General features: G+C 39.9%; 2 protein-coding genes across 11 annotated transcripts in view; one reads left to right on the top strand and one right to left on the bottom strand.

The window, feature by feature from the left end:
* Positions 1–12,086, bottom strand: part of PRKN (parkin RBR E3 ubiquitin protein ligase) — a 1,292,328-nt gene extending 1,280,242 nt beyond the window's left edge. For all 8 annotated transcript variants that reach the window (XM_045080284.1, XM_045080282.1, XM_045080285.1 and 5 more), the window contains exon 1: positions 11,983–12,086. In XM_045080284.1, coding sequence (XP_044936219.1) covers positions 11,983–11,989 — 7 coding nt within the window. In that variant the 5' untranslated portion in view covers positions 11,990–12,086. The remainder of the gene's footprint in view (positions 1–11,982) is intronic.
* A 274-nt stretch (positions 12,087–12,360) lies between these two features.
* PACRG (parkin coregulated) overlaps positions 12,361–27,671 on the top strand; it is a 497,055-nt gene continuing 481,744 nt past the window's right edge. The window contains exon 1 of one of the 3 annotated variants that reach the window (XM_045080290.1): positions 12,361–12,741. In XM_045080290.1, coding sequence (XP_044936225.1) covers positions 12,586–12,741 — 156 coding nt within the window. In that variant the 5' untranslated portion in view covers positions 12,361–12,585. The remainder of the gene's footprint in view (positions 12,742–27,671) is intronic. The other 2 variants (XM_045080291.1, XM_045080289.1) reach the window with 2 other exon arrangements.

The following is a 27,671-nucleotide window of genomic DNA, read 5'->3' as shown; positions in this document are numbered from 1 at the left end:
CTGTCCCTGGCAAGCAGACCAAGTGGCTCCCCATTATTAGCACGACAAAACCTGCACCCTCCAGCACGGGACAGAAAACGGTCTTGAGCAGGCCTCTATCTCTAGGCACCCTGATCCCTCCTCATTTCCTTCTCTGAGGTCCTCACACTCCCAGCTCCCGTCCACAAATCCTCCATCCCCAGCACAGTCTCTGTGGTCAAGCCCCAGCATCTTGCTCCGTTAGGAACGCACTCTATTCCCCTGCTCAGGAGACTGCTCGTCCCTAAAGGTCCAGCACAAATGCCACCTCTTCTCTGGAGGTCCCCTTGTGCAAGTCAACACACTTCCATTATAACTTTTGTTGCTGCTGATCACGATTCTGCAGGTGTAGGCAGCGAAGATGCTGAGTTGTAAGGTATCAGTGAAGATACTGAGTTGTGACTTCCTCATTCGGATCTGCAGAGCTGCTACCTGTGACGGGTCCTATAACACAGGGTCTCAATAAATATTGGTTGAATTTAACATTTATTTTCTTTCTTCTTTTTTTGCAATAAAAATAAACTTCTATTTTCTTACAAATCCATTTCTACATCTATTTTAAAAATTTATTTCTTATTTCCCTTAGAGTTCTCCCTAACTGTACTAACAATGGGTAACTGAGTATTTTCCAAACATTGCAGCTAAAATTGCCTTATGAAACCAAATTCTATACTGGTGATGTCTTTTGAAAAAAAATTAAGCAAAATATAGTACATAATTTCATTCTTTTTTGTCCTTCATAATTTTAATAGAATTTATTTACAACTTCTGTGTAATATTCAACCAAGCCATATTAGTTATTAATTAATTAGAAAGGACAGAACAATGTTACACTATTCCACAGGAGCAATGGGCATCTGACAATCGTAGGGAACTGGCAAATAAGAAATCAAAATGTACATCAAATGGTTTTTGCTCCTGCTTTGCCTGGTCATGTATTGTTGTGTGAAGTCATATTTCCTGTCAAAAGCATAACAAAGCTTCCCCTGCTCTACAGGATACAAATGAGCAACCTGGTACAGCAAATTACCCACCTGTAATTCACCATTTCTGTCCTGGAGTGTAGCCACGTGTTCTTTTGCCACCTGAGAAAACTACCTTGAAATATGAGTTATGTCCTTGGCCAGCCTCATCAACTAGTCCACAGAATAAATTCTAGATTCCTCACGTGTGACATTACTGCATTGCCTTTAAACAACCTCAGAAAACACAAAATCAGGTAGGATCACGGTCAACCCAACATCCTGTATCTGTTCTCCTTAGTTCATGGTAAAACACTTCAAAATTCGCTTTCAGATGGTGCAAACCCTGACGGTAATGGCAGCAGGCTGAAAAGAACCTCCTCACGCTGGACACATCCTAGTCCCTGAAGCCTGGGAGTTTGACTGCCTGGCAAAGGGAGGTTTGCAGACACCATGAAATTCAGGATCTTGAGATGGGGAATGTAATCACAGGTGTCCTTAGGAGAGCGAGGCAGGGGGAGGTGTGCCTACAGAGAAGCAGAGGGTGCTGTGACTGCAGACACCCCGGCAGCCGGGACGCAGCCTGTAGGCAGAGGTCCAGGAGCAGTCTCCGCAGCGGCCTCTGGGAGCCAGTGCTGCTAACACTGATTTCAGCCCCTTAAAACTCACGTGGAATTTGTGCCCTCCAGAACTCTAAAAGAATAAACTTGGGTTGTCTTTAGCCACCAAACTGGCAGTATTTTGTTACAGCAGCAACAAGAACCAACCACAATAACCAAGCCACCCCTCACCAGTGTATAATACCACTTTTTTTTTTAAAGATTTTATTTATTTATTTGTCAGAGAGAGTGAGCACAGGCAGACAGAGTGGCAGGCAGAGGCAGAGGGAGAAGCAGGCTCCCTGCTGAGCAAGGAGCCCGACGTGGGACTCGATCCCAGGACGCTGGGATCATGACCTGAGCCGAAGGCAGCCACTTAACCAACTGAGCCACCCAGGTATAGTGCTAATCTGGCTTCCAGAAAATACTACTTTTATGACCAGAACATGAGATTACTCGATGCAACGAATGGTAATTTATTTGACCTAATTTGTCACAGAAATACAGTGAGTTCTACATACACTATAATGGTGATACATTTGTCCAATCTTTAAGCCTGTGTTTATAACATATTTTGCATTTCTGTTATTTGCAAAATATTATATGCTTGATGTTGAACATCTGAAAAACACCAAACCATAATGCAAAAGAATTCCACAATCCAAAGACTAATTGGGGGGGGTAGTTTCTGAAATTTTTACATATATAATGTTATGTAAATATATGTAAAACATACATATGTTTTATATATATAATGTTATCTAGTTTTCAGGTATGGCAACTAGGCTCTTATATTAATATTTTTAAAAATATTTCTTAACTAATGAAGAATTTACACATTTATCAGGCTTAGGTCACAATGTTAATACTCTTATTATCGTCATTGCTTGAAGAGAAAAAAAATGTCCCCTCCAGAAACCTGACCTCAAATGGCTTCACGATCCATTCTCTAACTTCAGCATAACTTACCGTCTACCCGGCATAAAATGATTAAATTGGCTGCAGAAGCCAGAAGGGATTTTTAATAAATTTATACACAAAGAATTGTGACAATCACGACTAGAGCCTATAAGGAAGTTCCTAATACGTTAGGCCTCAGATAAAATTATTCCAGAACGTCCCCCCTAAAAAACCCGTTATAAAATGTACAGTCATGCTGCCGTGCCCAGCAGTTACCAGGGTATGAAGGCAAGCATACAGACCTGGTGCAAAATCACCGTACACTGAGATTAAGATTATTTAGTGAATTCCTTGTAATGAAGCCAGTGGGGGGAGGGAAACAATACATTTGATACAAACTTTGCATGAAGTGAGACACTCCAAATGCCAAGCATATACATAAAAACGGACCATGAAGAAAAAGAAAACGCTAGAGAGGACCACAATAAAGGAAGAAATGCCCTGACCTGCCAATGGCTGGGCCTCTTACCAATTCTTAAATGTAGAGTGGAAGCAAATACCAGACCGTCACTGCATATTACTTTCCGTTTGTATCACACAATTATGTCGAAGTTGACTGCCCAGTAAAACACACACGATTCCTATCCAGTACTATTAACTCAGGCATCTTCATTTAAAACCATGTTTTGGTACTGTCACCCAGAATCATCCAGACTTGGCGGACGCCAGCTGACTCGTGCGTCTCCGTGAGTTCGTGCTCTGCAGCCCATGGGACGCCGCCTCGGTTGTGCTTAAATCTGGAGCTCTCACTCTCCAGGGGCATGCCATGGAGCTCAAAAGGACTCCAAGCCAGAGTTCAAGGGGTGGAAAGAAGCATCCTAGAGCACGAGTTAGTATTCGTCAACCTTTATTCTCTAGGCAGTAAGCCTAACTGGTCCCCCATCCACCGGCCAGCCTAGTTCCTCACTCCCCAGAACCAGATCAAGGAATAAAGTGTATTCAAGACCAGATTCCTAAGAAAGTAAAAGTCAGAAACAAGGCTTGTTTACCACAGACTGTCTGGTTGGTCATGTCAGTCCCACTGTGACCCTCAAAAACACTTTTACAACCACCAGTCAAGCCCTGTGGAAACCAGCAGCAAGAGAGGAAAGAGCCCCCTTCTTTTTTTTTTTTAAATTAAATTTATTTATTTCTTTTTAGAAAAACTATATTCATTATTTTTTCACCACACCCAATGCTCCATGCAATCTGTGCCCTCTATAATACCCACCACCTGGTACCCCAACCTCCCACCCCCCCCGCCACTTCAAACCCCTCAGATTGTTTTTCAGAGTCCATAGTCTCTCATGGTTCACTTCTCCTTCCAATTTCCCTCAAGTCCCTTCTCCTCTCTAACTCCCCTTGTCCTCCATGTTATCTGTTATGCTCCACAAATAAGTGAAACCATATGATAATTAACTCTCTCTGCTTGACTTATTTCACTCAGCATAATCTCTTCCAGTCCCGTCCATGTTGCTACAAAAGTTGGGTATTCGTCCTTTCTGATGGAGGCATCATACCCCATAGTGTATATGGACCACATCTTCCTTATCCATTCATCCGTTGAAGGGCATCTTGGTTCTTTCCATAGTTTGGCGACCATGGCCATTGCTGCTATAAACACTGGGGTACAGATGGCCCTTAAAAAACAAAGAGGCAACCCACAGAATGGGAGAAGATATTTGCAAATGACAGTACAGACAAAAGGTTGATATCCAGGATCTATTATGAACTCCTCAAACTCAACACACATGAAACAGGCAAACATATCAAAAAATGGGAAGGAGACATGAACAGACACTTCTTCAATGGAGACATAAAAATGGCTATCAGACACATGAAAAAATGTTCATCTTCACTAGCCCTCAGGGAGATTCAAACTAAAACCCCATCGAGATACCACCTTACACCAGTTAGAATGGCCAAAATTAACAAAACAGGAAACAACATGTGTTGGAGAGGATGTGGAGAAAGGGGAACCCTCTTCCACTCTTGGTGGGAATGCAAGTTGGTGCAGCCTCTTTGGAGATCAGTGTGGACATTCCTCAAGAAATTAAAAATAGAACTTCCCTATGACCCTGCAATTGCACTCCTGGGTATTTACCCCAAAGTTACAGATGTCGTGAAAAGAGCCCCCTTCTTAATTACTCAGGCAGCAGCTGGTCCTCCAAGTTGAAGAATGAAATGTTCAAATTCCAGTTTCTGAGAAAATGAAGTAATGTTGGGAGGAGAAACAGAAAGACAAAGCAAAGGGGCGTGCAGGTGGCTTCCGTGAAATACGAACATTGCGAACTCGGTCATTCCTGTTTCTCTCCGTTATTCATGCGGAACAAGTTTTGGGTGTGTATCTTACCTTTGCATGTTCTAGAAAACGCATCCATTTGCCCAGTAAGCTTAAAAAATCACAATGTAGCTCAAAGGGCTTCATCTCAGGTCACCTAATGTATGTACTGAAACTCCAGAAACACTTAACGATAGGAAGACTGGGCACATTCATCGATTAGATAATGAAATTACTCAACTGGAACACCCCAATATTAATTCCCTGATCACTATTTTCTCCCTATTTAATGAGGGTGGGAATAGGGGTTTGAGGGACAGGTAAGGTTGCTATATATTGTACATCTCAAGCTTTTTCTCTCTTCCAGTGATAAGGTCTCTAATGTTAACCTTTATGAAGGGCCCTGTTCAAGCTTTAACAGGAAAAGTGAATTGGAGAAACCATCAAGAACCTATCAATACTATTAAAAACACAAACACTGGTCCCAGGACGGTCTCAATACATGATGAGCTGTGTAAGTTATGCAGATACTGAAAGGAAACAACCTTCCTCTGCACTACGCTGGGTCACTGCGGACTCCAGCTTTGGAAATAGTGCTTTCCCCATCTACCGAAGAAACTATACACAGAAACCGAAACATCACAGGCATACACCAAAGGTCATACAGAGTACTTCCAAAACATGAATAAATTTAAACTTTTAATAACATGAAAAGAAATACCTGTCAGTGAGAGGTATTTAATACATTCTATAAAAATAAGTACTTTTTTTTTTTTTTTTTAAAGAAATGTGGCCCTCCATCAAAGATGAGTTAATGACATCAGAAATGTCGCCAGGCTGAGAAAAACCATCTCCTATCCTACAACCTCCTCACCTCTCTTAGTGGAAGACCATCTCCAGCTTGAGAGAAAAAGGAAGCCATTCGTACTTACCTGGACTTCTAGGCACTACTCAACTATACCACAGCTTTCCGTTCCCGCCACAGACCTCCCTCTGAGATGTCATCTGTTCTCAGGCACCTGAGCAGCTCAGTCCGCCAAGCATCTCCCTTCGGCTCAGGTCATGATGCCACAGTCCTGGGATGGAGCCCCACGTCAGGCTCCCTGCTGGGCGAGGAACCTGCTTCTCCCCCTCCCACGGCTGCCCCGATTATGCCCTCTCTCTCTCATATAAATAAATCAAATCTATACTTAAATAAAGAAACAAATAACTAAAATGTAATCCATTCATGCTGCTCTTCTGGATACCATGGTTCACCGACTCCTTGCCACTGTGGTATAGAGCTACCGTCTTTGACCCTGCCTACAGCTGACAGCCCATGCCCCTCTAGCCTCGGGCCGGCCTACTTCTGCGGGCCTCTTCCTCCCTGCATGGCCTTCACCCCGCTCTTCCCTCTCCCTGCCATGCCTCGGCTCACGTCTGTCCCTCCATCCAGAACGTTGCCTTCATCTAACGAACTCCTACTCATCCTTCAGCACTGGATCCCCCAGGCTCTATATCACTGCCCCCGCCAGCGCTTCCCTGTATAAACCTGTATATCATGCATGGTATCTGCAGTGTACGACTGCAGGTCTTTGTTTTTCTGTACTTTGTGCTGTTGCGAAGCTCCTGGCTGACTCTAAAGGAGGAGCTGATTGTTTTAGATTGAGACGTGTGAGCGTTAACACACAGGTGGGGATCTTAAGGAAAACTTCATCTAAAGCTGTTGTCACTTGAAATGGATCTGGCAGGATGAACAGTCGTTTCCAGATGTACTATAGAGGAACGATGTTCAAAGGTGAGAAAATAACATGTGCAGAAGAGACCTGAAAATCTGTGGTTGATGGTGTGTGTGTGCTTGTGTGTGCAAGTTTGTGTTCACATATACACATCTCTTTCTGATTACTCTGCTTCTGATGGGGGGGTGAATTCTTACCCCAATAAATGTCTTATCCGTCCAACTAGATCACAGACTCGTCTCAGAGAAACAGTCTCCTATTTCCCTGTGTCCCTTCCTGGTGGGCAATATACAATACACTTGCCCCCTGCCCGGACCTCCTCCCCTGCACAGCACCACCCGGAACCAAGACCTTAATAAGAACCGACACTGAAATCATTTGTGGGAGCTGAAATACCTGTTAATCCAGGGAAGAAAGGTTTCTATTTAGTGAAAATAGATACAGGAATACACCTGGTAGAAGTCCCAGATAATTAGGACATACAGTACTAGGGGAAACAGAGTCACCTTACCACCATTCTTTTTAACCAGACTCTCTCCTATAAGGGGAAGTAAATAAGCCAGGAAGGCGAGCTGCAACATAAATCAGCCAACTGTCATATAAATTTCCTTCTTTAATATTACAAAACTTAAGAGAGAAACCATTCAGGTAACTACAAAGAAATATTTAAAATGAACTCATTAAATGCAAATTAAAACAGAAACTCTGAATAAGCACTGGGCCACAATTAAAGGCTGAAGAAACAGCAGGTAAGAAACAATTTTCATTGATCAAAGAACTAAAAGCTAACAGAATAGACTATTCTGCATTGAAACTGGTTTCATGAATATGAAGCATTTCCAAGTAAGGAGATTTTTTTTTCCCCCATTTTTCAAAGAAGCTTTGGAGGTGGAAATGGATCTGCATATCTTAATACAAAGTACTTTCATTGTATCATTTTCAAGCAATGAAGCCATGAAGTTTCTGAAAAATGTAGACTTCAAAAAAATCCTTAGAAATCATTCCAAAATTGAAAATGGCATAAGGTCATCATTTTAGAGCCTTTGGATCCAAAGAACTGTACATAATTACACAAAATCACTGATGCAAAGATTCACTAGGATGTCCTTTATGACACAATTGTACCTCATTGTAAATAGGAGCTTTCAGAGCCTATCCTGAGTACTTCCATGTAGGGTCACTTTTTAGCTAAAATTATTGAAATGGCAGAGTAGCAGAGTAGCGACTAGAAATATAAACTCTGAGGCTTCAAAATTCATCAAATGTAAGCTTTAAAACAAATACACAGATGTGTAGGCAAATAGTAAAGTTAGATTGCACATTCATAATAGCAAGGGCATTTTTTTTTTTTAATTTCATTTACTCATGTATCCCTGGCACCAGGAGTAGTACTAGGCACACAGGGACTCAATTATTGGATCTGCTTTCATGAAAATAAAACAATATAAAATAAAACATAAGAGAGTTTTTTTCCCTCATAAATTCATTTTAAAACTTAAAATATATTGATTTCCATTTAACAGGAAAGCAAAAATTAAAATATTCTATGTACACAAGGGGTAAATGGGCATTCTTATAAACACTGCCAGACAAGGCAGAGCCACCAAGCACAGTTGTGCAGCTTGTGCACTGCTCAAAGTCACAAACCTGAGCAGGGATGGAAAGAAACAGGGACAAAAGAAAAACCCAGTAGATGCTCTGCTGATGTATGTGAGTTAGCCTTGAGAAGGATGCCTGTTTGAAATTTTTCAGTCCTGAGGAGCAGGGCAACTTTTGCTACCTTGTTGCATTAGACAGAAATGTAAAATAGGATGACTTACCTTGGAACAATTTAGAAATACCTAGAAAAATTCAAAGTCCACTAATTCTTTGACTAGAAAATCTGCCCTGAAATTGTAACAAGATTTTTTCTTTACAAATATGCTTATATATGCAAATAAAAAGATATGAATATAAGCATTTCTTTTGATAGCAATCTGTAAACCTACTGAGTGCTCACTTGTGGAAGAATAATTACATAATTTGTGTACATCCACAAAATAAAAAAGTAGGCAAGAATTATTGCGGAGTGGAACTGTGTAGATAGAAATATATAATTTCTAAGAGACAATTTAAGCAATATACAGATGTGACCATGTTCTAATTGTTATTTTTTTAAAAAAAACATCAAAAATTTTTAAAGATTAAGACACTGGATTTGAATTCTAATATTAACAACACTGTTGTATACAGATCCATGCACTTTAATACCTGATACTATTCAAATATCTAAATCCAGTTCTATAGGAATTAGAATATACAAATATCACTATTAAAATTCAATTTAAATAAAAAGAATCGTTAAATTTTAAAAGGGTAAAATACGTAATGATGCCAAAAATTATATTTTTCTAAGTAGGATTTTCTTAAGCCTTTCTATTCTGCTTTATATTATCTTGATATCCTTCCTCATACTTCTCAAAGTCATAATCACCAATGTCAATTAAACTATGTTTCTTTGGCTGTCTGGGTCAGGGCATTTAACATGTCAGTCATAATCCAAGTGAGAAATATAAGTACTTTTGAAACAGTCTCTGTGCCGAGAAGGAATCTTAGTGTTTAAGAACGTAAAGGGAAGGTTAATTCTCCTGGTAGTGGGGTAAGAGCCACTCCCCTTTACTCCTACTGTACCAACTCACCTATTTTGGTTTTTCCTCAAAAGTAAGCCAAGATTTATATAAAGTGGGAGAGTACTATTTGCATTAAAGAGGGTGTAGCAATTAAAAAGAGCATAGGCATACAGGGGCAAGTTCTGAGTAGCACAATGTCTTTAACAGAAAAAAACGATCCCAGATATGTACTGATTTATATTTTGATTCCCAGTTTATCACTAGGTATAAACTCTAATGCCTTTCCTGGCCCCGAAGAGTAGTCACAGAAACAGGAAACCCATCACTCCAAGACTTCCTTTAAATTGCCTCTACTTTAATCATTCTCCTTCCTTTCCACACTTGCCAACACAACCAAGCACCAAATTGGCAATTAAGATTTTTGCTAAAATGCACCCACCAGCAGGATGAGGCACCCTCTCCCTTCCTCCACTTTCACTTACCTGCCAACACTCTCTCTCCCTTTCCACACTCTCCCATACAACCAAGGCCAAAATTGGCAACGAAGATTTTTATAAAAATATGCCCGACAACAGAATTAAGCAATGCAACTAATTGTATAAAATAATTTACTGCACATTGTCCACATGGTTTTTATATGTAAGGTACTCTTCTTGGGAGGGGGCATGTTGTAATACACATTTATTTGCACTGTGTAAAACTGTATCTGGAATATGAGAAAAAAACATCTTTTAAAATCTACCTTATATTTTTACCGTAATTACAAGTTACTAATAACTATCTAATCAAATCCAAAGATTGATTATACTTTCTTCTCCTGTCCCTGAATCCCAAATAAACTAAACAAACTGCCTAAACATAGTTCATCCTAACAAAGTGCTTATATAGTAATTTATTAGATAATAATTTAGAATTGTGATTTTTAGATTTTAAGTCCCTGTCTTTATATACAGCTTTACTATAAATTTGCTTTTAAAAGTACCCATTCACTAGGGGCACCTGAGTGGCTCAGTCGTTAAGCACCTGCCTTCGGCTAGGTCATGATCCCAGACTCCTGGAATAGAGCCCTGCATCAGGCTTCCTGCTCCGGGGAAGCCTGCTTCTCCCACTCCCACTCCCTCTGCTGTGTTCCCTCTCTCTGTCTCTCTCTGTCAAATAAATAAATAAAATCTTAAAAAAAAAAATCCATGCACTAGATTAAGTTGAATTAAAATAAAATTTGCCCAACTGTCCTCAAAATAAAATATAAACTTTTTTTCCTATAAAATACTGACATCACAGGGTCACCTGGGGCGCTCAGATGGTTAGGTTGTCTGCCTTCAACTCGGGTCATGACCTCCATGTCCTGGAATCACGACCCATGTCTGGTTCCCAGCTCAGAGGGGAGTCTGTTTCTCCCTCTCCCCCTGCTTGTATTCTCTCTGTCTCTGTATCTTTCTCAAATGAATTAAAAAAAAAATCTTTAAAAAGAATACTGACATCATGGATTTTGAAAATTTCTTGTACTTGATTTTCTGATTCAGTTTAAGAGTTGGGTTTATAGTGGATTATGTGTAATAGTCACCTTAAAAATCTCAAGATTTATAAACGTTTATATGAAAAATGTATTTAGAAGAAAAAAATGTCTTAATTTAATGACTCTCAAAAGTCATTCACCAAAAGTCTAGAAAGGTAAGAAAAGTTGGACAACATCATTAGGTTTTAGTAGCACTGCAAAGCCAGCGCCAGTTAATCACAGAGATGATTCTCCCAGTGTTCTACATTTTAACATTAATTTCCTAAAAAAAGACTTAAGACTTTATCAGTGCATACAAACTTAAGGATTTAAAAAAATCCACTTCTCATGTTTCTGGATAGATCACTGACTTCGGATGTACTCATTGCGATCAAAAGTGTTTTGTAAGTGGCACTCATCAGGAATAATCCCCAAATAGGCTCACCAAATCTCACATACACAATCTAGAGCAAGTCTCTGTCATTTAAAAAAAAAAAAAAAAAAAAAAAAAAAGGCAATGGTTTCTAATCATACTGTGCAGTTCCACTAACTTCAAAAGATTCCCGCTAGGAAGAAAAAAAAATTTTGGTTTAATAACCCCAGAAGGGAGAAACTTTGCTAATCTTACACACCACAGTGTTTAAAAACAATAAACCATTTCCAAAGCTTTCACCACAAAAATGCACCCAGGTCATTTTGTGTTAGATAACAATAATAATTCATTATGCAGATATTTAATCCTTGTTATTTACTCTTAATTCTTTCATCTCAGACTTACAATGAGAGATTTAGAAGGAAAAATCAGGGGGAGCAAGACGTTTAAATCCCTTAGCAGGAACTCCCTTTGATCCTAATCATCATTGCAGGCACCTTCCACCAGTTTGACGCTCCGCTAGGGCCCCCCGGAAAGAGACCTGCAGGCGGTGAGCTCCAGTCTGCTCCTACCCCGAAGGCAGCTTCCCAGGCGCCCCGAGGGACCTGCAGACGGAACCCCCACGTCTGGCCGAGCGCCGCGCCCGCCGTGGGAACGCGCGACCCGGCCTCCGCCTCGGGAGGCGCGGGGGCGCGCACCACGGTCCCTGGAGAACTGGTCTCCAGCGGGCAGCCTGCCAAAGCACGAGCGGGGAGGGGGCGTGGAACACACACTTCTACTCCTGGCCCACGGCGGGCACGGCGAGGCCCACGACGGGCACGGCGAGGCCCACGGCGGGCACGAGGGAGCCCACGGCGCGGGCTGAGGACGGGCGAGCACGGCCGCCCTGACACTGACAGTTGACACCGGCGGACACCCTGGGGGTCCCTGTCCGCCGAGGCCCGGCGGGGCGGCGCAGAGACGCTGTACCTGGCAGGCACTCACGTACCTATCATGGTCACTGCGCAGGTGGAGGCTGCCGGGCATGGAGTGACCTACGCGGGAACCGCACCCGCACGTGCCGCCCACCAGAGTGGCTCCGGGGTTCAATCTTCCAGCGCTCGCCTCCCCTGAGGCCGGCTGTCGGCATGCGCACGCGCGGACGACGCGCCGCCAGAGGCCTTCTGGGAGTCGTAGTTTTGCCGCGTAGTTTCTCGTCACCCCGCCCGCCGGCCGCCGCCCCCCGCTCGCCGCCCGCCTTCCGCAGGCCGCCTTCCGCCGCCGTTCCGGATTCAGGCCCAGGAAGCGTACGTCACGGGGGACGGGGCCGCGGCGCCGCAGTGTTGACGCGTCGCCTAGCAACCAGGAGGCTCGCCTTTGGAAGCTTGTTGCCGCTCTCGCCGCGGTCCTTCCCTCTTCCCGCCCCGCCCCGCCCTCGACTCCCCGCACCTCGGAGCTGCCGAACATCTGGGTCAACCTGGGCGCTGCGAGGGGTTGAATTTCTACCAGTAACGCGCCTTTTTACATTTTCTCCCGAACTCCTCCTCACGTCCGTAAAACCCACTGACTCTTGTGCTACACGTTTTATGAGAACAAGACATTTCCTAGGAAGATGGTGGCAGAAAAAGAGACCCTGAGCTTAAACAAATGCCCAGACAAGATGCCGAAGAGGACCAAGCTGCTGGCACCGCAGCCGCTGCCGGGGCACCAGCCTCACTCCCTGGTTTCTGAGGGCTTCACAGTCAAAGCCATGATGAAAAACTCGGTCGTAAGTGATCTTCCTGCCTTGAATGCCCTCGCTCCGAGTCCGGGGACGCCGGGCGATAGATGCTGGCCGGTCCTCTGGTGGATGCCGAGTCTGCGTGCTGGGTGGTCTTTGGCAAAAATGGCAATTCCGCCGCAGACGGTGCCCAGCAGAGAGCGGAGGTCCGGCTAGGTTGTAGGAAGGGTCGATCCCACCCGCAAGCACCTTCCCAATAACCCCTGATTTCCAGACCACCCCGAATTACTCTTAAACTATCGACGCGGAAATACAAAAGAGCCTCTTATCGATTCCTAGTGGAGCCCCCCCCCCCAGCAAAGGGCCTTCTAGAAGGCAAGTTCTTAGAAATCATAAACTCTTGCAGAATTTGACGTGTGCTGATGCACACCTGGAAGCAAAAACTGATTAAATCACCTACAATAAAAAAAATCTCATCAATTCAACCTAAGAAATTTTAGATTATCCCTGCATTTACTCTTAACAACCCTCTTTCTTACAACGTAACATCAGCCTGTTAGAGCTAGGCAATTTCATATGAAGTCTATTTTTTTAAATAATAGATAATTTTTTTAAAAAAGTTGAAGATTCAGTTCAAGTATTTCTATTACTATAATTTGTATTTCATTTCTATTATTTGCAGTAGTAAAATTAAAATATTCTCAATACTATTGTGGGGGGAAGGTTTAAAATGCACACAAGTGATTTAGCTACATGCCATGATAGGTTTAAAAAAAAAACTTTAATATTTGTTAAACAGTTTTAAATTTGGTATGCTAAACCAGGTTTTACCTCTGACTGACTAAGCCAGCCCCTGTCTGGGAATGAGATATTAATAATAAATGCAGCTTTCAAATTTGTACAATTTACACTCTGGGAGCATCTGACTTATTGTATAGTAGCTCATTATGTTAAATGAATAGTGTTGCTTTCCAGTATCACATTATTTCTTTTGCATAAATGTTGCAAGTCTAATATATACCGTATTCTTAAACCCCATCCTTCACCTACATGAATGAAACAGATAACTTCTAGATTCCTAGGTCAGATTGCCATAGTGCTACACAACATGATATTTGAATTATTGGAATGTGTGTCAGTTGGCTTACAATAGTGAAAATTTGTGGAAATAGACTAAAACTCAGGCTTGTTGTGGTTGCAGTCCTTTTGCAGGGTTTTCACATAAATCGGTGGTCATGGGGGTCAAGATGACTCACTTATCAGCAATATAAAATACTACACCCATTCAAGCTAATTATTTGTTTTTTCTTCGACACAGTATTTCTAATTATAATCTTGGTCATGTTTTCAGTGTTATATTTATTCACAGACATGTAGAAAATTTGTCAGATTCTCTCTTTACTAAATTTATGTTTATAACCATGTTTGTTTTCTAACATAGCCTTATACCTAAAGTCATAGTTCCTGGAAAATCAAATAATTCCACTATTACGAAATGAAGTAAATATGCTTACAAAACTAAAATAACAAAAACCATTGTGAAGCAGCCTTCTTTATAAACAACTTATTTGAGTTAAATATCTCCTTATATTTGTATTTTTAGGGAAAGTCTCTTAAAGTAATAGCTGTATTTCCAGGAAAACCCTCAAAACAAATGTGTCTTTCACTTCATTTAGTGGGAAATTACAATTTATAGATGAAAGCATTATCCGCTCATTCATTCATTCAATCAGCAACCCCTTATCCCTCTCCCACTCCCTCTCTCTCTCTCTCTATTTTTTAAAAATATTTTATTTGTTTATTTGACAGAGAGCTAGAGAGAGAGCACACGTAAGCAGAGTGGCAGGGAGAGGGGGAGAGAGAGCAGCAGGCTCTGCACTGAGCAGGGAGCCCGATGCGGGGCTCAATCCCAGGAACCCTAGAATCACTACCCGAGCCGAAGGCAGCCACTTAACTACTGAGCCACCTGGGTGCCCCCCCCCCTTATTTTTTTTTGGTTAGCTAACCCAAGAACCAAGAACTTGCTAGCCATAGGCACAGTTGTGAAGATTTGGTATCAGCAAATCAAAGTCCCTGTCCTTCATCCTCTGAGGAGAATGACCATACAATAATAAAGTCTTGATAATAGAAAGATAACTGTTTATACAAAAGGGCTTCAGTGGTGTAGGAAATAAAACATTTCCTTTTCATATTCAATATTTACATTTCATCATTTCTGTCTTCAGCAGCATAAACCTTTTGGCATTAAAAAGTCAGAGTAGCTCTCTTTCTTAAGGTTTTTTTCTATTCAGAAAACAATGTGCCAGTCTCCAGCTTTTCTAAATTACAACCTCTGTCCCAAAGCTGACACCTAAGTCATTTTTCCAGTGTTGGGGCTCACCTTCAGTTACCTTTCAAACACTTGCTAATTAAGCAAGTCACCACCCAGTGCTCTTCCACAAAAGACAAACACAGCTAAACCCTAAAGAGTTCTGTGGGCACTCTGGGTGTTTGAGAATGTTTTAGTAACATAAGTAAATACACTTGATCGTAAACAGATTTGATCAGATGGGCTGTACAAACAGATCCCTATTTAAACAGTCATAATCTGTGTATAGGAATAAAAATATTTCTAAAGTAAGAATAAACATAAATGGCCAGTATTTAAGACTCATTATCAGATATTTCTCTTCCTTTACTTCCTTGAAATTGTTGCGTTCTGTATGAAAACAAGCAAGGAGAAAGTTACTGAAATCAGAGACTAATAATCAAATTCATATTGTTATATTTGCCTAAGAAGACCGATAGGACATACAGAATTTGAAGATTTCATAGTCCAGTTTCCTTTTAAAGGCCTTGTTTCATGGTATGTTAGAACCTATAACCAGAAACCAGTAGCTCGGTGTTTCATTGGTTTAATCTCAACTGACAGTAGGTGCTTTCCGTGCTAATACACTTTATCATAAAGCAAGTTAAGATTCAGACCCAGAGTTATGATGATACAGAAGTTGACTTCAACCGAAGCTTTGTACTGTAGCTTTCCTTTTCTATAAACTATAGGTGTTTTATGTTCAAAGCTTAGGGGAATGGAAGAAATAATTATTTAATACTACTTTACTTATAGAGAGATGTTTATACTTACCAATCATATATTCATTCAACACATAGTGGTAATGGTCAATATTTATAAATTATGTATTAAGATATCAATTTGGCTGCTTTAACAGAGTCCAAATAACCATAGTTTAACTAAGAAGGAAGTTGTTTCTGTTACATATAAGTCCAAGTTTGTTGAGCACTACTTGTGTATTCTTGCCATGGGTCAAGGTGGTCTTACCACTACCTGGGTCAAATCACCACCCCCAGAAAGAAGGAAAGAAAAAGCAGAGAGCTTCCTTTTAGAGGAAAGACCCAAACACTATACCCCACTTCCATTCACATCCCAGTGGCCAGAATTTGGTCATTAGCCTATATTTTCCCTTTTTATAAAATCTTAAGAAAAATTGACCCTTGACACAACTCTCAGGCCTCCATATCTGTTTCATCAGGAAAGGGGCTATGAAAATTTTATACGTGCAAAAGGGCATAATCTCTAACACCTACTTCAGGCATGGGGAGAGGAAAGCGGGTCAGGATCAGACTACAAGAAGAGGCAGGAAGAAATGGAGGACCAGCGGCTTCGTTAGGAATGCATGTCCTAAAATTTGCACTTGTCACTCAAGTTCAAATCCATTGCCAAAACTTGCTCTTATGACCGCACCAGTTGTAGGAGAGACTGGAAAATGGAGTCTGTCTGGTAGCTCATGTCCAGCTAAAAACTTGAGGCATTTTATTAGTGTAATAAACAGAAAAAGAGAAATTGGGGGATAATTAGAAATGTCCACCACCAGTGCTAAGCATGCTATATTGCTGATGAGAAGGAAACAGATGAGTAAAATAATTATAGTTCGTGTAAATACACATCTGTGGTACGGCTTACAGATGTTTGCTCAGTATAGTGGAAGTACTAATGATGAGGGGACCAAGTGATAATAAGCTGACTGAGATCCTTGTCACCTGTCCGGATTTTTACAATACCATCCAAACTGGTCTCTAGCTTCCTTCCATCATTGGTCGTTTGTGTCATCTATCAGTATTACTACATTCATCTTTCCAGTACAAAGTTCCCTTCTCATCACTGGTAGGTACCTCCACAGGACAGCAGGGTCTTCTGTGATGCAATCCCATGCTAAGGTTTTAATTTCATCTCCCCCTATGCTCATTTCCTTCTGCCAGATTAAATCTGTAACTCTTCATTGTTGTGATTCACTTATATTGTTCCCTTTGCTTGAATGCCCTCCCCCTACACCTGCGCACCCTCGTTCATTCAGAACTCATGCCCAAGTATCTACTGATCACTGACTGCGCCAAGCACCGTTTTCCGTGCTGGGAGTTTAGAAATCAGGAAGCGGTAGAACCCATGCTGTGAAGGAGCTCAGGTTTTGTGGCTAGCTCAAACACCCACTGCTTCAGGACAACTGCCCTAATTCTCCCTCTTTGCCAACCCAGATGGAAAGTTATCCTTTGCTCATTGTTTTCTACTTTTTGTGATAGTTTGACTCGTGTTTTACCTCCTATAACTTCCCTGTGAGGGGAGAACACACGACTAACTAATTTTTTCATCCTAAGCAGCACCTAACAGTGTACTAAGTATCTGATGAATGGAGGTAAGCAAATCTACCCTTTCGTCCTGTTTCATGGGCGCCCTCTTTCTGTTGCTATCATAGTCATTTGTCTTTAGACTGGGTTTTTTGTTTGTTTGTTTTTTAACCCCTCTCCCCTAATTAAGGAGCTCAGGAGATGCCTTTAAAACTCAGCCAGATCAAGGCATTTCTTATCACAAACCCTTCAATGGCTCTTCATCTCAGAGAAAGCTAAAATTCTCATCCCCCTGTAAGGTCCTAAGTGGTATTTCAGTGTTTTCGTCCTCACTCATTCTGTCCCATCCACGGTGGTTTCCTTGCTGTCCTTGAATACGCAAGTTGCCCAGCTGGCTCAGTGCCTTTGCCCTTTCTGTAACCTCTAGTGGAAATGCGTTTCCCCCTTACATACCACCATCTCCTGGTCCTTCAGTTTTTTGTCGAAAATTAACGTTGCATTGACGGCTTCCGTGACTATTTAAAATTTCAGCCTCTTACTAATCTCTTCCATCCCTGCTCCAGTACACTCATCTTCTGTACATCTTGTGTTTTTCCGTAAATACTGACCACCCGCTAATGTTGATTTCGTTTATCCCAGGTCTTCTTCCGCTACAGAGTAAGATCCTTGAGGGCAGGGAATTATTGCTATTTTACTCACTGCTGCATCTCTATCCCTAAGTTCCTGGCACATAAGAGGTGCTGGGGTTTTGTTGTTGTTGTTGTTGTTTGTTTGTTTGTTTTTGTCAAATAGATTAATGAATGACTACCTTTTAATCTATAATGGACAATTATCTTTGAATTAGCAGCTTTAAGAAAATGCTAATGGCATTATATAAACATAAAATATAGGAATTAGAATAATTTACAAATGTTTTATGCCATATTTTAACTACCTTATTATATAAGTTATCTATGTTCATTATAAAATGTTAAAGTAGTAAGGTTTAGAAAAGCTTTCTCTTATCTAAAAATTTTAGTTTTTTTCCCCCAAAATTCCTCTTAAAATTTTAATGTTCTATTTTAAAGCTTTGCTGTTTCCTGATTCGTTTTTGTTTGGGAAGTGGGATAGATAGTTTGGTTGTTTTTTGTTTGTTTGTTTGTTTGTTTGTTTTTTCCCCAGATGACCAGAGGGTTCTTACACGACCCTTTACATATAGTTAAACTAAATTATATAAAATATCTTCCTATTTAATGTGAATGACCTGGAAATGGTATACATATATTAAATATAGTAGCTTTTTTTTTTTAAGGAGAGAGAATTTTTTTTTAAAGATTTTATTTATTTATTTGACAGAGATCACAAGTAGGCAGAGAGGCAGGTAGGGGGTGGGAGGGAAGCAGGCTCCCTACTGAGCAGAGAGCCTGATGTGGGGCTCGATCCCAGGACCCTGGGATCATGACCTGAGCCAAAGGCAGAGGCTTTAACTCACTGAGCCACCCAGGTGCCTCTATAGTAGCTTTTTATATGTTTTGATATATATAGTCATTTTTATTCCATCTGAATTTCCAGCCCGTGTTATGAGGAGACAAGGCAGATTTTTTTTTTTCCCCACTTAGCACATAAATCTCAGACAACTTAATTTTTTTGTTGTGGTGGTTTCAGGACACTTACTAAATGGTAGAACAAGGAATGTAACTTAGATTTCTAGGTATTTCTGACTGGGACCAGTCCACTATTGCTCACATGTTTTTTAGACTTTAGTTGATCCATCATATGCCAACATAAATGTATCATTTGAATATCAAACCAATGACACTGGTCCAACACCCAGATCGTGAAACATATATTAACACAGAACTCCCTCAGCCCTTTTCCAATCACTGCCCAAATATACCCCCAAGTTCAATCTTCTGACAACAGATTTGCATCCATGGAATCCTAAAATCCAGAATTGTATTGTGTCTGGCCATTAAATTTGTGTGACTCACCCACATTATTGCATATGATTACAGACCCTCCATACTCATTCCTGTGTAATACTTTTGGGTGTCTATAGAACATTATGTATCTATTCTTCCACTAATGAGTTTTTGTGTGACCTCTAGGTTAGGAATGTAACAAATAGTGTTACTAGGAAAAATCTAATACATTTTTTTGGAGAAAATATGTATAAATGTCCCAGAATATACACCTGGGAATTTCCGAGCCCTGTGGTGTATATATGTTTGCTTCAGAAACTATGTCAAAATCATTTTCCAAATTTATTTTTCAGATTTAAACTCTTGCTAGTTCTACATGACAATATTGTTTACTCTATCTTCTAGTTGTTGTTCTCTTTATTTTGCATTTTAGGTATCCTAGTGGGTGTATAATATTATCTCATTGTGAATTTAATCCTAATTTTCGTTATGACTAATGAAGCTTAAAACTTTTAAAAATATATTTATTGGTCATTTGATTATCCTCTTCTGTGAGGTGTCTTTTCAAGACCTTTGGGTGTTTTCCTCATAACTTCATTTGGCTTATAAGCCATTTATTAAATGTATATGTTCCAAATATAGTTTCCCACTCTCAATTTCCTACCCATCCTCTTTTTTTTTTTTTTTTTTTTTTTTTTTGAGGGAGTGTGACGAGAGGCCTGGGGCGAAAGGGGAGAGAGGGTTAGGCAGAGGGAGAGAGAGAGAGAGTTCATCCCTCTGGTAACCAGTAGTTTGTTTCCTATAACTAGGAGTCTCTTTCTGTTTTGCTCTTTCATTTGTTTTGTTTTGATTCAGTATGTAAGTCAAATTATGCAATATCTGTTGTTATAAATTATTTCACTTAGTATAATACCCTGTGGGTCCATCCTTGTTGCAAATGGCAAGATTTCATTATCTTTCATAGCTGAGTAATATTCCAATTATATATCTCTCTCAAATCTCTTTTATCTATTCATCTATTGACAGACACAGGTTGTTTCCATCTGATAGCTATTGCTATTGTAAATAACACTACAATGAACATACAGGTATATATATCTCTTGAAATTATTTTTCATTTTCTTTGGATAAATACCTAGAAGTGGAATTGCTGGATCACATGGTAGTTTTAAGTTTTTTAAAAATCCCCATGCTGTTTTCCACAGTGGCTGTACGAACTTACTTTCCTACCAACAGTTTATGAGGGCTTCCTTTTCTCCATATCTTCCCCAACACTTTTTGTCTTTTTGATAATAACGGATCTGACAGGTGTGAAGTGATTACTTTATTCTGGTTTTAACTTGCATTTCCCTGATGATCAATACACTGAGCACAGAACATTGAACATCTCTTCATGTTCCTTTTGGCTATCTGTATGTCTTCTTTGGAAATAGGTCCATTCACGTCCTCTACCCATTTTTTAGTTGGGTTTTTGTTATTATTGTTGTTGCTATTAAGTTGTATAAGTTCTTTGTATATTTTGGCTACTAACCCTCTTTATATCACATATGTTTTACAGATATTTTCTACTAGTCATGGGTTGCCTTTTCATTTTGTTCTTGGTTTTGTTTGCTGCATAAAACCTTTTTAAATCTTTTTTTTTTTTTAAGATTTTATTTATTTATTTGACAGAGAGAGATCACAAGTAGCAGAGAGGCAGGCAGAGAGAGAGAGGAGGAAGAAGGCTCCCTGCTGAGCAGAGAGCCCGATGCGGGACTCGATCCCAGGACCCTGAAATCATGACCTGAGCCGAAGGCAGTGGCTCAACCCACTGAGCCACGCAGGTACCTCTGCATAAAAGCTTTTTAGTTTAATGCAGTTGCATTTGCTTATTTCAGCTTTTGTTGCCCATACCTGAGAAAACTGGTCCAAAAAATATTGCTAAGACCTATGTCAAAGAGCTTATTCCTGTGCTTTCTTCTAGTGATTTTATTATTTTAAGTCTTACTTTCAAGTCTTTAATCTATTTTTAATTTCTTTTTGTACATGGCATAAGACAATGGTCCAGTTTCACTTTTTTGCATACTAGTCCAATTTTCCCAGCACCATTTATAGAAAATACTGTATTTTCTCCATTGTATCATCCTTGCCTTCTTTCTCATAGATTATTTGGCCATATGTGCGTATGTGTCTATTTCTAGACACATTCTATTCGATTGATCTACATGTGTATTTTTGTGCCAGTAGCATACTGTTTTGATTACTATAGCTTTGTAGTATTGTTTGAAATCAGAGAGCATGATGCCTCTTGCTTTATTCTTCTTTCTCAAGAACGCTTTGGCTATTTGAGCTGTGTTGTTGTTTCATACAAATTTTTGGATTCTTTGTTCTAATTTTATGAAAAATACCACCGTATTTTATTGCAGATGGCACTGAATCTCATAGATTGTTTTGGGTAGTGTGGGCATTTTAACAGTATTCTTCCAATTTATGAGCATGATATGTCATTTCATTTATTTGTGTCATCAATTTTTTTTCATCAACGTCTTATATGTTGGTTTTTGGTTTTATTTTTTCAGATTTTATTTATTTGAGAGAAAGACCCATAGCAAGAGAGAGCAGAGCAGGAGGGAGGAGCAGAGAGAGAAGCAGTCTCCCTATTGAGCAGGGAGCCCCACATAGGGCTTAATCCCAGGACCCCAGTAGGATCATGACTTGAGGCAAAGGCTTAACCAACCGAGCCACCCAGGCACCCCAGTGCCTTACAGTTTTCAGAGAACAAGTCTTTCATCTTTTGGTTAAATTTATTCCTAGGTATTTTATTCTTTTTAATGCAACTGTAGGTGGAACTGTTAATTTGTTTTTGATGGCTCATTATTAGCATATAAAAACATGACCAATTTCTGTTAATTTTTTACCTTGAGATTTATTGAGTTCATTTATTAGTTCTAATAATTTTTTGGTGGCACTTTTGTGGTTTTCTATATATAGTATCATCTGCAGTTTCTTTTTTCTTATCAATTCAGATGTCTTTTTATTTCTTTTTCTTGCCTAATTGCTGTGGCTAGGACTTCCAAAACTATTTTGAATAAAAATGGTAAAAATAAAGTGGGCATCTTTGTGGTCTTCAAGGAAAGGCTTTCAGCTCTTCACCATTGAATATGTTAGCTACATATGGCCTCTATTATGCTGAGCCAGATTCCTTATATACTTACTTTGTTGAGAGTTTTTATCATATATGGACGTTGAATTCTGTCAAATTGTTTTTCTGCACCTATGAGATGATAATGTAATTTTTGTTTTAGTTTTGTTCATGTGGTGTTTCATGTTGACTGATTTCTGGGTGTTGAAGCATCCACTTCTGGAATAAATCCCACTTGGTTGTGGCATGTGATCCTTTTAATACATTATTTAATTCAGTTTGCCAATATTTTGTTGAGGATTTTTGCATCTATATTCATCAAACATATTGGCCCAAGATTTTCTCTTTTTGTGGTGTGTTTTTCTGGTTTTGTTATCAGGGTAATTCTGGCTTTGTAAAATGAGTTTGGAAGCATTCTTTTCTCTTTCATTTTTTTAATGATTTGAAAAGGATAACTACAAACTCTTTTAAAGGATGGGTAGAATTCACCTGTGAAGCTGTCTGGTCATAGACTCTTGTGTTTTGAGAATTTTTAAGTTAATGATTAAATTGTATTATTTGTAATCAGTCTGTTAAGATTTTCTGTTTCTTCATGATTCAGTCTTAGAAGATTATGTGTTTCTAGAAATTTATGTCTTCTAGATGTTGCAATTTGTTGGTGCGTAATTATTTACAGTAATCTCTAATGATTCTTTGTATTTCTGTGGTATCAATTACAACTTCTCTTTGGGTTTGGTAGCAAACCCTGAGATGGCAAACTAACTGTTCCAGGCACATAAGTAGGATAAAGAAGAGGGCCTGGGGCCAGGTGTGCTGCTGGTGGTGATAGGCCTCAAATCAACTCCACTTTTGTTATGCATGTTGTTACCTCAAAGAATCAGGATTAGAAAGGAAATGTAGAGTTTCAATATCTAGGGCAGTGACATTTACAGGCATTGTGTGATTAGAACTACTTGTGTTCATGACCTGCAGGCAGGGAGTAGGTGACCATTAAGGATTTATATCTAACCTAAGTTAAGCATCTGTCCCCTGGGGGATAGCATTGGGCCACAATGAGGATCTGACTGTTTTCAGCCCAGAAATTTAAAAAGAGACCCAGTTTTCTGGTCACTGCTTTGCTTCTCAGCTAACCTCTTCCAAGGAGGATTCTGTTTGTTGCTACCCTGGCATTGTGAATTCCCACATTCCCCCCTTTCTTATTCTTTGCAGGTTGGAGGTCTTGCTGCAGTTGTGCCAGGTACAAATCTCGAGCTTCTCCTGTTGGGGGAAAGCACTTTTATTGAGGCTTTGCAAACTAAAAAAAGAAGCAATAGACAAATGAGTAAAATAATGGACAGTCGATGAGTCCCCATCTGGTATTAGAAAACCAGTTTTTTGGGGTTTAACCATTGTAGATTTTGACAAGAAAATACCCTAGGTTTTTTGGCTATGCTCATGTTCATTAATGGTGAGAGAAGATAAAATCTGTTTTTTTAAGTTGTGAATGTCTAAGGTTAAATTGTCATGAAGGAATCCTTGAAGATGCTTCTTAATTCTTCCCGGATCGTGTTGAGTACCGTTCCTTATGGGCCTTATGTGCCCAGTCACAATTAAGATCCTGGCAAAAAGCCAGGGCCTCCTGTTTCTCTCCCAAGTATGCTATTGCTACTTCCATCAGTTGGAATCTCTCTGACAAATTTTTTTTTAAGATTTTATTTATTTATTTGACAGAGACAGCGAGAGAGGGATCACAAGCAGGGGGAGTGGTAGAGGGAGAAGCAGTTTTCCTGCTGACCAGGGAGTCTTATGTGGAGATGAATCCCAGGACCCCAGGAACATGACCTGAGTGGAAGGCAGCTGCTTAAAGATTGAGCCACCCAGGTGCCCCTCCCTAACAATTTTTTATTGATCGTCTGTTGTAATTGGAATTCTCAGGTTTCATTATATGCAATTTGATCAATACGTTGGGTGGTTTGGAGTGTATGGGTGAGAGTAGCTATGGCAACACTAGTGGTTGTCAAAATGGAGTTAGCTGCTACCATGCCTGCAATGAGCAGGCCTAGAAACATGCATCGCCTTTTTGATTCATTAAGTGCCTGATGAAGAATGCTGAGAATGCTGATTTAGATTCCTCCCAAGGCCTAGTAAGGAGGACCGGGATAAAGGAAAGAGGCTGTCTTCTTAAAACAAAGATGGGAGTAGCTTTTTGGTAAGTAATGTAATTACTTATGCTGCATAATGTGCTTTCCTCCTTTGGAGGTCTTGATAAAGTAGCGTCTAACCTCCGTAGATAGGGATATATTGGCTCCAAATAAGGAAACATAATGGTGTGGTATACAGTGTTGAATATAATCAGTAAAGTTCTTATGAAAAATCATGTTGTAACTACCTGAGGAATTGTAATATTCCCAATGCCACACAGAGAGAGGGGGGAAATACATGTCCTAGCCTCTAGAGGGACATTTGAATTGGGAAAGTTAAGGCCTCCTTCGCACCAGATTCTAGGAGAGGCTGCTCTGCGCATCCAGTCTCCATTGCTAGCTGGATGGATTTTAATCTCTGTCTCATTAGCTATTAGACATCCTCTTGGACTCTGGTGTGTAATAGTATTATTATCTAGATTAAGGGTATTGGGTTAAGAATTCAACATATCTCCCAAGTTACCCTCTCTGAAGATATGGTCCATTTAGTACTTTTCTTAAAGATGAAAAGAGAGGAGTAGCTTTTATTATCGGTCTGATTGCCAGTGCCAGATAATGCCAATGGAGATAATGCTTACTTGACTGTTTTTGTTGGTGCCTTTAGGCACAAAATGTAACCAAATTTGGGAGGAGACAGTAATGCAAAGAGGATCATACAGAGAAGTGCAGATGGGAAGAACTGTGGCATATAAATTTACATTATATGGTATGGAAGCCCAGAAGGAGCCGTTAAGCTGGGGTTGGGAGAAGGGGAAGGAGGTTTCTCCTACCCAGTTAGAGTTATTGCTGAGCACAAAAAAGGCACATCAGCTCACATTAAGGGTTTCCAGCAGGGCGGGTTAAGCATGTATGCCCAGTAGTTAGTGGCCATAGCTCCTGGAATGAAAGAGTATGATATACCCCTCATGACAGAAGTTGCACTTAAAACTGAGAGCATGGCAGGAACATTTACAGGTGTGGGGCCTTACCCTGTGGGACTTCTTCAGATATCTAAGTAGTTTTCTTTTCTTTTTTTTAAAGATTTTATTTATTTATTTGACAGAGAGAAATCACAAGTAGAGGGAGAGGCAGGCAGAGAGAGAGAGAAGGAAGCAGGCTCCCTGCTGAGCAGAGAGCCCGATGCGGGACTCGATCCCAGGACCCTGAGATCATGACCCGAGCCGAAGGCAGCGGCTTAACCCACTGAGCCATCCAGGCGCCCCTATCTAAGTAGTTTTCTTAAGGTCTCTGCAGTTCATTCCTGTTGCTTGTTGTGCTCTCTATAGCATGTGGTTTCTGGGGTTGGGGTTCGCTTAACTTAACCTGACTCATCTGTGGGATTGGGTTTGGGCTGTGACAAGCCATGATATGGCTTGAAGTTCTGTGTCAGGAGCCAAGGTGGTCCTTCCCATGAGGAGACACAAGCATATCCTCTTCCCCAAGTGTTGAGCTCATGGGTGCGTTGCCATAGACTTGAGTTAGGGTCTTCCCATAAGACTAAGAGTTGTAGTCCTGGATATTCTCGTGTGAAATGTTTTAATGCTGGTGTTAAAAATTGGTCATTCAAATTAAGAAGGTTTAGAGTTAAGAGTGCCTTATATAATCATGAGGAGGGGGTCTGGATTACTTAGACCTGTATTTCCCCTCTTTTGTTTATTTAACATGTGTTTAAGGGTGGGGTGTGCACGTTCAATAACAGCTTGTCCTTGTGGGTTATAAGGGATGCCTGTACGATGCATGATTCCCCCCAAAATGTTATTTATTTATTTATTTATTTATTTATTTATTTACAGCTCGTTGGTTACATCTGAGTTTACGCATGTCTCTCTCAAATATGACATTTTAGTCAAAGCCTTGGTAAAATAACCACTGTTTTCAATGGTGTCCTGTTATAAGGAGAACAGATTGTTACTGAACTTATGTAAATGACTAGGATTGCCATGAAGAAATACTGAGAGACCTTTGAATTTTGGAGGGTTTAGGTAGAGAGAAAAGTTAAATGCTTTAATTTGTTTTATTTTTTAAAGATATGTAATTGTATTCCTGTTTTTAGTTTCATATGATTGTAATTTATGAGTGATTCTTTTTCCCATTGGTTGGAGCTTTATGATCATGTTTTGACTATGGTTTTTTGTTGTTGTTGTTGTTAACAGATTTGTTGCTTGATGGTTGTGTTATTTCATTTCTACAGTTTTGGTTCCTTGGAATTTATTAGTTATCATTGTAGTCTAGAATAAGATATTTTCTGGAAATATTCTTTGGAAACTTGAAAATAGACATTTCTTGTCCATAGTTATTCTGGATTGTTAATAGCAGATAATTTATTTAACTTCAGCTTATTATAGAAACCATCTATATAAACATATTTTCACTATTTGATAATATAGGTCATGAATAATAAGGCTCAGATCTATCTTAAACCAATCTGAAGTAGGCAGATAAGATTTGGTATTTCCTCTTGTTTCTTTTCTATATCCATATTTAATAGTCCATAGGACAGTACCTTCTTCTACTTTGTCTGAATGGAAGGTTTAAAAACACAACTGCTTGCTAAAAATCCACTTATTAAATGTTCTTGATTCTTGTCAAGGATTTTGATAAGTAAGGAGAAAAATGCAAAAGAAAACAAGTTACAGGGTCACCTGGGTAGCTCAGTGGGTTAAAGCCTCTGCCTTCTGCTGAGGTCATGATCCCAAGAGTCCTAGGATTGAGCCCTGGTATTGGGCTCTCTGCTCAGCAGGGAGCCTTCTTCCTCCTCTCTCTCTGCCTGTTTCTCTGTCTACTTGTGGTCTCCCTCTGTCAAATAAATAAATAAAATCTTAAAAAAAAAAGAGAGAGAGAGAAAAAGAAAACAAGTTACAAACAAGAATTGGAAAACAGTGCAGGAGACATACCAAATAACTATTTCAGGAGTTCCTGAAAATGACCTAATGATAGCTAACAATTTTAATCAAATTTACTTGAAGGACCCAGAATTTTGGAACTTGTCTATAGTATCCCAATTATTTGATTTGCTGGGGAAAAAATTTATATTTTCAATATATTTTGTATTCTATGGCCTTAAAATGAAAATTTTGACAGAGAATTCAAGAAGACCTACTGATTTTTGTTACTGCTTAATAAGAACCAACTTAAAAATTAATCTGCCACTTTGGAGGGTTGTGCAGACACATCATCAAT

This window comes from Mustela putorius, unplaced genomic scaffold (genome assembly GCF_011764305.1).
Source record: "Mustela putorius furo isolate JIRA1106 unplaced genomic scaffold, ASM1176430v1.1 tig00000450_pilon_pilon_pilon, whole genome shotgun sequence".
Lineage (NCBI taxonomy): Eukaryota > Metazoa > Chordata > Mammalia > Carnivora > Mustelidae > Mustela > Mustela putorius.
The sequence above is the reverse complement of the archived record's forward strand: the minus strand, read 5'-3'. Positions and strand labels throughout refer to the sequence as shown.